Genomic DNA, 11,480 nt, shown 5'->3' with positions numbered 1-11,480 from the left:
GCAGTATGTCTCTATATACCAGCTGCTGGGGAACATGAGTGGGAGGGCGCTGTTGCCCTCATGTCCTGCCTGCCACTGGCAGCTGTTGGCCACTGTATGAACAAAATGTGGATTAGATAGGTCTCACTCAGCATGACTTTTCTTATATCCTTATGAATATTTTCAGCTAGGGCTTTTGCTGATTGTATGGCGCTTCTCTCTGCACAAAGAAAATGGCTTCAAATCCATTATGCCTTTAACAGCAGATGATGATGACGACAACAATGATGATGACACCAGCTACATCAGCATCTCTTGGCAGTCAGTATCCATCATGGTGTTGAGATGTTTTTCTACTGAGAAAAAGAATGGTGGCACCTATCATGGGGAAAAGCCGTTTCCCCTCTCCCAATGATAGCTGCTAACCCATAATGTTAGGGGTGTTCTCCTCGAGTCCTGACTCTCATAAACATGGAAACATGTTCAGAGTTGTTTTTAGTTATATGTTGTTTGTGTATATCATCTAAGGTCTTTTATGGAAATGGCTTTTACACTTTGTATATTGTATTTTAATGTTTTAACTTTTGTAAACCACCCAGAGAGCTTCAGCTATGGGAAGGTATGGAAAGAACAACAACCACAACAAGAGTCTGCATGATGGGCCATAGCTCAGTGATAGAGCATTTGTTTTTCATGCAAAGGGTCCCAGATTCAGTCGTTGGCATCTCACTTGGATTTAGGAAGGTCCCCTGTTTGAAACCCTGGAGACTTGCTGCCATTCACTGTAGACTACACTGAGTCTAGTCGTTTGACTCAGTGTAAGGCGACTTCCTATATTCTCAAATCAGGACAACTTTTGGAAAAGCTTAACATAGGTGACAGCTCAGTGTAGATATGGAAAAACATTTTTTGTTAAAGCAGGGGTGTTGAACCTCTTTCAGCCTGAGGGCCAAATTCCATTTTGGAGCAGCTCTCAGGAGTCGCATTCCAGTGGTAGGTAGAGCTGAAGGGAAAATGGGGCAGGGCCAAACATACTAGCACATTTTAGCTTAAATCTCTTCCTACCAGTAACTGAGCCTTAGGAGAGGCATTTCAAACTTTTAGAAAGGCGGGGGGGAAACTGCACAAAAGCTGGGCAACTACCAAATGATCAGTGGTGGGGTTAAAGGGGGTGGGCAAGGGGCAGAGGGGTGTTGGCAGGACTATGCAAAAGGCCCATTTGAGTCTGGCACAAGCCTTGGGGCATGGGTTCCTCACTCCTGCTCTAAACCAACCCATTAAAAAAATAAATAAACTCTTCCCAACTATTCCCTTATTAGCCTCCTAAGGGCACAATCCTATCCAGATAGATGGCCGCCTCCGACCTTGGAAGCCACCATCTATCCAAAGCAGGGCAGGAGTAGCACAGAGGGGATCGTTCCCTCCGCACTTCTCCCGCCCTGCATTTTTGGCTAGATAGCCGATTGTGGCTATCTACCTGCGGGAGGGCGGAGCAGGGAAGGAGGCTGCTGTACAACACATAGGATGTGTCGTGCAGGCATTTCTACCCTCCCCACCCCGGAACACCCCCAGCCACACCCCTTTTCAGCCTCTCTGCACTCCTCTTGCAAGCGCGGAGGACAGGGCTGTTCCACGCTGCCTCCGAGGCAGCGCGGAAGTGAGGGGAGATCAGTTCCCAGAAAACAAGATATCCTATGGCTGTCTAGCCACTGTCTAGTGGCCATACAAATAAATAAATCCTGGCTGCCTGCTTCCTTGGCTTCTGAGAAAGATACAATCTCAGAAGGTCATGCAAATGCTGGTTCAGTATAAGTGAAGAAAATGTGGCTTATGCAACCACAAAGCCTACTTTGTAATTTAACAGTGTTATGAAAATCTGGATGGAGAAATTCAGATCTTGTGTTAGAGGAGATGTCAACATCCTATCAGTAAGAAAGAGAATTTCAGAATTATAAGAGCATTATGTAAAGACTTCCAAAGAATTTGTGCTCTTTTGCAGCCCCCTTTGCATTCATAGCTGTGTAGACATGGTATGAATGGGAACAAACAACTCGCCTCCACGTTCTTCGACTTCACACCTTTAAAAAGCTCTACACCAAGTTTAATTACAACAGACTCTGGTCCTCTATTCGACACTTGCATTAACTTGCCTTTCATGCTTGTTAAAAGCCAATGAGGGCAAACAACTGTGAAAGCCTATAGCTGTGAATCTCTGAGGCATAACTTTTATACTCTGTCTGATATCAATAGGCTTGTTGTGTCGCACCAGATGTATATGCATGAGTTCTTTTAGCATGATGAGTCAGAAGAAATTACAAGAATCGGGATGTCTGATCTTATGAATTATTAACCGAGCTTTTGTTCCAGCATCAGTGGAAATACTTTTGGAACAAAAGGGAATGGTGTTGCGTCTGTTGGTAAAAGGTCAAAAAGGTATTTCTGTTCATTGGAAGGGGCAAACCAGGACTATTTTAGTTGAAAAGTGTATTTTTTAAAATATATTTTTTCCTTTTAAAAAAATCATATTGTCAGGTCAGGACCAAAGGGTACGTGCTTTGTGGGGGCAGTCCTGGCCCTGTTATTGACCACCAAACCCAAGATTTAAGAAAATGACGCAAACCATATGCCACAAATCCAGATGCTGATCTTGGTAAGGTATCCCTCTCATCTATTCAGGATTAGCACCTGTGGTGAGAGATTACTTAAGAAAGCCCACTAGAGTCAGTGGATAGATGTTATCTAGGCCCCTTGGTTTTTGGTAGGACCACCATCAGCTCAACCTGAGTTAAAATATAGTAGTTACTCTAGGCTGAGGTCCAGGCTTGGTTGCTCCCTGAATTGGAAGAGGTCAATAATTAGGGAATGCTTGAGGATTTCAACCTTTGTGTATTCCTATATGAAAAGAACTGACTTCACACCTCTCAGACTAATGAGTGGAGTGGAACTCAGCCATCCACCAGACTCTGCATCTCTCTATGTTGGATGCAGCTTTTGGCATCTCAGACATATCAAAACATGTACTTAAATATATATATATTTTGAGAGAAAACACACATTTATAAGAACATACAAAGAGCTGTGGTGGATCAAACCAAAGTAGGGATGGATTAATCTGTAAATTTCGGTTTCTCTCAGTTTCTAATTTTTCACTTTTAGGTTTGCTTCATCTTGAACTTTGAGAATTTCTCCAGCCTGAAGGTTGTTTTTTTCCCCTGTACTTTGATATTTTTTTTTAAAGTTCACATGCAAATTCATAGGTATTATTGTGCACATTTCTTCTAATAGATGTATTTCTGTAGGCATTTTGCCTAATCTACACATCTTTTGCAAGCATTTTTTTCATAATATAATGCATTCTTTAGCGTTATTTTCCTTTAGGGAGCAATCCTATGGCTGATAGTCAGTGGCTAGATGGCCATAAGATATGTGGTTTTCCAGGAACCGACCTCGGAGCCCACGCTCCAAGGTTGGTTCCTGGAGAACCGACCTTCCCCCCGTTTGTGCTGCCTTGCAGGCAGCATGGAATGGCCTCATGCTCCGCACTCAGAAAATGAGAATGGGCCAAAACGGGGCATTGTGGGGGGCGTTCTGGGGTGGGGAAGGCGGAAATGCCAATGTGACACATCCTATGTGTCATCCGGCAGCCTCCTTCCCCACTCCGCTTTCTCATGGCTAGACAGCCAAAATCAGCTGTCTAGCCATGAATGCAGGGCAGGAGAAGCATGGAGGGAACAATCCCCTTGGCGGTTCTCATGCCCTGCATTGAATAGGCGGTTGCCTCTGAGTTTGGAGGCGGCTGCCTATCCCCATAGGATTGCACCCTTAACATATGCATTTTTGTATGCATTTTTTATTGGAGAACTCCATTCCAAAATTTGGAGAAGTGTGAATTTCAAAGGCTATCTGAGTTTTGGATTGCATAGTGGTTTGAAAGTGCAAAATTAGGTAAGTCCACATTAAAATGCAAACTGAACACATTTCTCCCCCATCCCTACACCAAAAGTCTATCTATTCCAGTATTCTCTTCCCACAGTGACCAGTGAAATATCTCTAGGAAGCACACAAATAGGACATGAGTGCAAAAGCACCCTCCTCCTCATGTTTTTCAGCAACTGCCTCTGATAGGTAATGTACAGTCATGACTAGTAGCCATTAATAGCCTTAGAAAGGTAAAGGTGTCCCCAACCAGTCGTGTCCGACTGTAGGGTGCGGTGCTCATCCCCGTTTCTAAGCCGAAGAGCCAGTGCTGTCCGAAGATGCTTCCGTGGTCATGTGGCCGGCATGACTGAACACTGAGGTGCACGGAACGCTGTTACCTTTCCCGCCGAAGCGGTACCTATTTATCTACTTGCAATTTCTTGCTTTCGAACTGCTAGGTTGGCAGAAGCTGGGACTGAAGACGGCAGCTCACTCCGTCATGCAGCACTCAGGTCTCCAACCTTCCGGTCTGCAGTTCAGCATCTTAACCACTAAGCCACCATGGCCCCCTAAGCCACCGTGACCCCTAAGCCACCGCGGCCCCATTAATAGCCTTATCCTCCCTGAATTTGTCTAATCCCCTCTTAAAGCCATCCAAGTTGGTGGCCATCACTACATCTTTAGGTAACAAATTCCATATTTAAAGAGGATTTCTTTTTAAAACTTGCAGATGAATGCTTAAAAGATGGAACTGAATTATGGGTAGAACATGTAAAAGTGACATGGACTAGATATATACACATCTACCCATCCCTGCCAACAATACATGAGACAGCTGAGGCTCCTAGCTGAGCTATAAAAAGCTCAGGTTGAAGACCCTTGGGTATTTTTATTTATTTATTTACTTACTTACTTACTTACTTATTTATTTATTTAAAAATACTGCTTTTGAAAAACTCTATCTACTTCAGTTCCATTTGTTGTTGCTGTTTTCTGTAGCACTCCCACTTTCAGGCTCTCAAAGCCAATTTGGTTATTGTGTCTTTCATCAAGTATTCTTACCGTCGCCAACTGTGACTGCAAAATGCAGTTAAGTAACAAAATGTCGTTTAAAACAAAAAGGCACAGCTTTGGCCATGGGACTTATCAAAAAGTTGCTCTTCTACATAGTACTACACTTATGTCATCTAACTGATTAATTTATATTTTGTTTTGGAACAGGATATTACTTGTACACTGAGGCTGGATTTGGAAAATACTAGATAAAAATGTAAAGGTAGTTAATCCTATGGGTGTGGAGTGATATAACCTGCTCCCACTTCACATAATCTCATTTTGCTGGTTTGTTTGATGCCTGTCAATTGTTCCCTTATGGCTTCTGATTCTGAATAGAAACAACTCTTGATGCGAAGAGAAGAGCTGTCAATGTCTAGGCATCAAAGAATGATGAGCAACCTATACACCCATATGAGGGTGCTGCCAGATGCTATGATATTGTGTATCTAATAGAGAGACTATACAATCCTTTAAGAATGTGCAATAATTTTCATTCATTTTGTAATGCCATTCATTTTCATCATTAATGACTGTATTCATTTAGCTATTAATTCCTACATCCTTCATTTCATCATTCATTTTCTGGACCTTCATTTATTTTGTTTCCTGCATTTGCTTTCATTGTGGGCTTTTTTTTGCCTACCACAGCTAGGGGTGGACGAAAGTCCCTTACCTGTCCTCGAAGGACGTTCACGGTGGGGGGGAGGTGCTTCGCTGCTCCCCCCGCGAAGTTAAGGCCGGGGGGGGAGGCTTCCCGCCTCGCCCCGGCCGAAATTCAGGCCGGGGGGGAGGCTTCCCGCCTCGCCCCGGCCGAAATTCAGGCCGGGGAGGAGGCTTCCCGCCTCGCCCAGCCGCGAACGCGAAAGTTTAAAAAAAAAAAACAACGCCCCCTGATAGGCTACGTGACGATTAACGTAGCCTATCATGGCTAGATCTGCAAAGTCAGCCGTGATAGGCTACGTCAATCGTCACGTAGCCTATCATGGGTGACTTAAAAAAAAAAAGCGCGTACGCTAATGGCGGCCCCCATAGGGAGCTGCCATTCGCGTTCCTTATTTGGTCGCTGTAGTCTACATAAATCTTTACGTAGACTACGGCGAAAATAAGGGCAACGCAAATAGCCATAGGGAGGGACATTAATAGGCTTACCGCCGCCGGGAGGGACATTCGGCGAAGGTAAGTCCCGTCCCGGGGGGGGGGGTGCGGGGTGCGGGGGGGGGTTGGAGGATTTCTCCCCGAAACTTGTTCGGAGGGCCGAACACGTTGGCGCTCGGCCCCCCGAAGTTTCGGGGAGAAATTCTCCGCCATCCCTAACCACAGCATCCACAGGGACACAAATGCACATGTATATGCACATATTCAAAATGTTGCAGTGTGAAATGCTTCTGCTCAGTGTTCCAGCCAGCCATGCCTTCTTTCAGGCGGCTCCATTTTATTACCCGTTATTACCCGTATTACTACATAAATATTTATGTAGCCTATCACAGCTAAAAAAGGGAATGCAAATGGCAGCCACCGTAGTCGCCGCCATTTGCGTTCCTTTTTTTTTTTTCCGTTATAGGTTACATAAATGTTTACGTAGCCTATCACGGCAAAAAAAAAGGATGCAAATAGCGGCTACGGCCATTTGTGTCCCCGCACAGCCCAGCAGCGGCTGGATGTTGCTGCAGGCTGCCCCGGCCATTGGCTCCATGGAGTCGGCCGTCGAGGATTTTGCGGGGAGGGATGGAGCGCCTCCCCCCCCCACGGATGTATGAAATGAAAAAAGGTAAGTTGTTTCATACATCCCTACATTCATCCCCTGTTAGCTCTTTCTGGACACATTCTATCTTCTTTGGTGTCTGAATCCGGCTGGAGCCATGGGTCCAGAACTGGCAATGTTCTACAGGCTGCTGTTTCTCTCTGCAAATGCCCTGACATGTACTCTCCAGGCACTGATCACTCTGGAGAGGATGTCGTCCAAGCGACGGAGGTCTCGTCTCCAGGTACTGCGCTGCTACTGCAATCACTGTCAAAACTTGTGTTCGAGGGTGCTTCGAAACACATTGACCATGGTGCACAGTGTGGCTCTTCTCCCTATGCCTTGGGTTTTCCGGAGTTATTGGGTGAGCCTGAGCAGCCAGGACTGGCGGGAGAGGCTTGTTCTGCAGGTGTGGAACGACGAGCACTGGATCGAGCACTTCAGGATGCCTTGTCGCACCTTCTTTCAGGTGGTTGGCGAGGTGGCACCGTTCTTGGCCAGACTCTCGACACAACTACGCAGAGTGATCCCTGTGGAGAAGAGGATGGCCATCGCCATTTGGAAGCTCGCCAATCATGCCTTGTACAAGAGTGCGGTGGAGCAGTTCGGGGTGGGGAAATCCACGGTCGCGGGGATCTTTGTGGAAGTGTGCCTTGCTCTGGAGCATGCTCTACTGTGGAGAAGGGTGACCCTTGGCAACGTGGATGTGGTGAGTGCGGCTCGGGATCGGGTGGGGGCGTGCGCGGCTTTTCAGGGGGAGGAAACATCTTCGATGCTTTGAATCTTCGAAGAATCGAAGACCCGTCTAATGTGTTGGTTTTTATTAGGTTGGGTTCGCATCTTCGAAGAATCGAAGCTGCGCTCACAACAGCATGGTATAGGCGAGGTTCACATCGGGGGATGGGTTCTTGTCTGCGTGGTTTTTGAGAGCTACTCCCTGGTTCATGGTGATTGCCGTCCTCCTGGACGTGTGTGTGTGTGTGTGTGTCGGGAGTGTGTCACACAACCCTCGCAGCAGGTGCTGTGTGCTTTGTGCTTGACGGGGCTTGTCCGGGCAAGTGTGTGGGGAGATGGGGACACGAGTGGGATACATCTGTTGCTTGGCAATGGCCACTCATGTTTTGGCTGCCTCCCACCAAATATGGTCTCTCCTCTCTCTCCAGGAAATGCTCGGCTTCTCCGCCCTTGGCTTTCCTGAGGCTTTCGTGGCTTGCGACGGGATGCATATCTCGATCGTATCCCCGATTAGACAGGGCAGTGAGTTTATCAGTCGGAAGCACTACTACTCAATGCTTCTGCAAGGCACAATGGACCATGTAGGAACATTCATCAATGTCAAGATCGGGGGAAGTGGGCGAAACCATGACGCCTACATCTTTCGTAACTCGGTGCTGTGTAGGGATGTCAGAAAATTCCGCCATGGATCTCAGTGAGGCCGAATGCCAGTGCATTCGGCCCCCCGAAATGTGTGGCGGAATGGCCTGCCCCCCCACCCCCCACAGATCCCCCCTGGGATGAGGCTTACCTGGGGCAGATGTTCCGGGCTGCGGCGGCGGCTCCAGCGGCTGGTCTTCCGACCGGCTTCCGCCACCGCAGCCATTTGCAGTCTGGCGAGGTTTTTTTTTTTTTACAGAGACGTGATAGGCTGCGTAAAGACTTATGTAGCATCCCGGTAAAAACAACAACAACAACACATCACATCCCGGTAAAAACAACAACAACAACTGCGTAAGCAAATGGCGGCACCTACGGGATGTAATGCTATTTGCGTCCCTTTTTGATTCGCTGTTTTAGCCTACGTAAAGATTTACGTAGGCTAAAACGGCGAATCAAAAAGGGACACAAATAGCGCCCACTACGCTATTTGCATTCCCCTTTATTTTATTTATTTATTATTAAATTTATTAATCGCCCATCTGGCTGGTCACCCAGCCACTCTGGGCGATGTACAACATACAATAAAACAGTTTAAAACAATAAAATTCTACAATAAAAACATTTTCTAAAATACCCTAACCCACCCCAAATGCCTGCCTGAACAACCACATTTTTAATGCACGACAGAAGCTCATTAAAGAGCGGGCATGACGGAGTTCCCTAGGGAGGAAGTTCCACAGAGTGGGGGCCACCACAGAAAAGGTCCTCTCCCTCGTCCCCACCAGTCTAGCTGTCCTGGCTGATGGGACAGAGAGAAGGCCATCCGAGGCTGATCTTGTTAAGCGGCCTGTCTGGTGCTGCTGGAGGTGCTCCTTAAGATAGGCTGGGCTGGAACCATATAGGGTTTTAAAGGTCAAAACCAACACCTTGAATTTGGCCCAGAAAACAACTGGTAACCAGTGCAACTCCTTCAGCACTGGAGTGATGTGATCTTGCCGGCGGCTGCCTTTAATCAGGCGAGCCGCCACGTTCTGTACCAGCTTTTTTTGCCGTAATAGTCTACATAAATATTTACGTAGACTAAGACAGCGAAAAATAAGGAACGCAAATGGCGGCGGCCATAGTCGCCACCATTTGCATACACCGTTTTTTTGGGGGGGGTTACCCAGCAGCCACCGTGGCCAGAAATCCGGCTGCGGAAGGCCCTGCCCTGGCCGGCTGCTCCACGGAGCCGCCGCGGAGCACAGCTGGCCATCGAGGATTCCAGGGGGGAGGACCGGATAGCCTCCCCCCCCGTCGAGGATTCTGGGGGGAGGGATGGAATGCCTCCCCACCCCATGAACAGAATCCACGGAAAGGTAAGTGACTTTCGTACATCCCTAGTGCTGTGCGAAGCGATGGACGCCGGGAAGTTTGTGCCCAGGAACCCGACATGGAGAGCAGGCAGTGTGCTTATCCCTCCACTGATCCTAGCTGACAGAGCTTACCCCATGCGACGTTGGCTGATGAAGATTTGGGGGGGACACCTCTCACCAGAGGAGAATCACTTCAACCAGCGCTTCAGCAGAGCTAGAAATGTGGTGGAGCGCGCTTTTGGCAGGCTGAAGAGAAGGTGGGGATGTCTCGCGGGATGACTGGATGTGGCAGAGGAAAGCATACCATCAGTGATTTCTGCCTGTGTCATTCTCCACAACATATGTGAGACTAATGGGGCTGCTTTGACAGAGGCGCCCGGGGACAGTAACTGCGTGATGTTGGACACCCTGGGGCTTCCCTACGTGAATGACGACCAGGTGCATAATGAGCGGGGGAACGAGGGGATGGTCCCAAATGGTCCCCTCGACTGCGCTGTCCCCACTGGGGGGGGGGTGCTTTGCCCGAGGTGGGCTGGGAAGGCTGTGGGTGGGCAATGGGGTGTGGCCTGGGCATGCGAGGACAATACCCGGGATTGCCCTGCTCAAGGGCCCCCCTGGACAGGGGCATAGCACTCCTCACCTCAGTGCCACTTTTTTGGGCAGCTGTGGCAGCACAAGCCAAGGAAACTGTGCGCTTGCTCAAGCATGGTGGTGTGCCAACGCCCTTGCGCGTGTGCACATTTCCCCATGCATGCGCCTGTGGGGCGACTGGTGGGGAGATTGTCATGTGGTGGGTGGAAATGCCACCAGGCCTGTGCGTGAGCTTGTTTGGGGCACCCCCCCAACCCTTTGGCCACCCTTGTCCTTAGCGCAAACCCCTCTTTTCCAGCACTGCAGAGAGTGCTGGCTGGGCAGCAAGTAATGCTGTCGGTGGCTCCGGGGGGGGAGGCAGTGCCTAGAAAGAGCATGGTGGAGGCCCTTCCCGGCATGTCCTTGTCCTGGTGACACCGCTCCTATAGCGGCGCACGGCCCCTGGTGGGCCACGGACAGCAGGATTTCGGTGGGGGAACAGCCAGCTGTCCGGGAGCAGCCCATTGCCACACAGCAAGGGAATGAGCGGAAAAGGCGAATGGGTTCCTGGCATGCCGCATGATCAGACCTCATTGGGATGTTGTCTGTGGAAGGTTGCCCCCTTATGTTTTCCCCTGAAGTTTTCTAAAGCTTTTCCCTCCTGAAGTTTTTCTTTCTGCTACTTCTGCAAACCTTGGCATGCCCCTGGGAATGCTAAAACCCCCCTCTTGTTTCACAGTAGCCCTACATGGCCATAACACAGCACCTGTTAACTATTAGTATATAAGACTCCTGGTAACTTCAAGGGTCAACCTACTGCCCTTCACATCTGGCCAGGATGTTTCAGTCTCTCTCTCTCTCTCTCTCTCTCTCTCTCTCTCCCTGTGCGTGTGTGTGTTTAAAAAAAAACTTGGAATAACTCTGCTGAGGAATTAACCTGTGGTGTTGATGTATGTATTTTAATGTTGACTGTGTGTTTATCCATTTGATCCCCGCCCCCGCAATAAGTCATGCCACCAGAGAAAATTTGCTGAATGTGGGCAAGCTATATGAATGAAATTGCAGAGGATTTTCATCAGTCATCAGAATCAAGCCCTACATTTTCTCATTGTGTGTCAACAGGAGTGAAATTCACTTTCAAAAACATCAGATTAGCTAATCTTAAATTTCTGTGGTTAAAAGGATGTTCAGTTGCTGAACCTGCTCTGGGATGGATTAACATTGAAAAGTTAGTTTTAAACTGTGGTTTCTAGGCCATGTAAGGTTATACTTATTTAGTTCATCTGAACTGAAGAGAGAAGTGCAAACCAAAGAAAACTTCACCTTCTAAAATCTTACACAAGAGGCTTCCCACATGAAAAAAGGTCAAAAGACATCAGTGCTCCCAGCTGGGTATATTTTAAAAGGAACTGGTTTGTTCTGTGGTCTCCTGAATATGGAAATAGATGCCGCAGAAGAATCTGATTGCAAATTGCTAAGTCTTA

The 11,480-nt window shown here is 47.9% G+C and overlaps 1 protein-coding gene across 1 annotated transcript; it reads left to right on the top strand.

The window, feature by feature from the left end:
• The first annotated feature begins 6,812 nt into the window (after positions 1 to 6,812).
• Positions 6,813 to 9,705, top strand: LOC146352514 (uncharacterized). The gene is made up of 3 exons (XM_084829660.1): positions 6,813 to 7,403; positions 7,858 to 8,089; positions 9,455 to 9,705. Exons 1-3 carry the CDS (start codon positions 6,813 to 6,815, stop codon positions 9,703 to 9,705), a joined length of 1,074 nt encoding a protein of 357 aa, XP_084685786.1.
• The last annotated feature ends 1,775 nt before the right edge of the window (positions 9,706 to 11,480 follow it).

This window comes from Heloderma suspectum, chromosome 2, assembly GCF_057233095.1.
Source record: "Heloderma suspectum isolate Gila_16-S chromosome 2, 16-S_ref, whole genome shotgun sequence".
NCBI classification, from domain to species: domain Eukaryota; kingdom Metazoa; phylum Chordata; class Lepidosauria; order Squamata; family Helodermatidae; genus Heloderma; species Heloderma suspectum.
This window is presented reverse-complemented; position numbering and strand designations above follow the sequence as displayed.

Excerpts from the sequence above, each read along its gene's own strand:
- LOC146352514 (XM_084829660.1), top strand. The coding sequence starts at position 6,813 with ATGGGTCCAGAACTGGCAATGTTCTACAGGCTGCTGTTTCTCTCTGCA. Across the intron at positions 7,404-7,857 it reads CCCTTGGCAACGTGGATGTG|GAAATGCTCGGCTTCTCCGC; the intron begins GTGAGTGCGGCT and ends CTCTCTCTCCAG. Across the intron at positions 8,090-9,454 it reads CTTTCGTAACTCGGTGCTGT|TGCTGTGCGAAGCGATGGAC; the intron begins GTAGGGATGTCA and ends GTACATCCCTAG.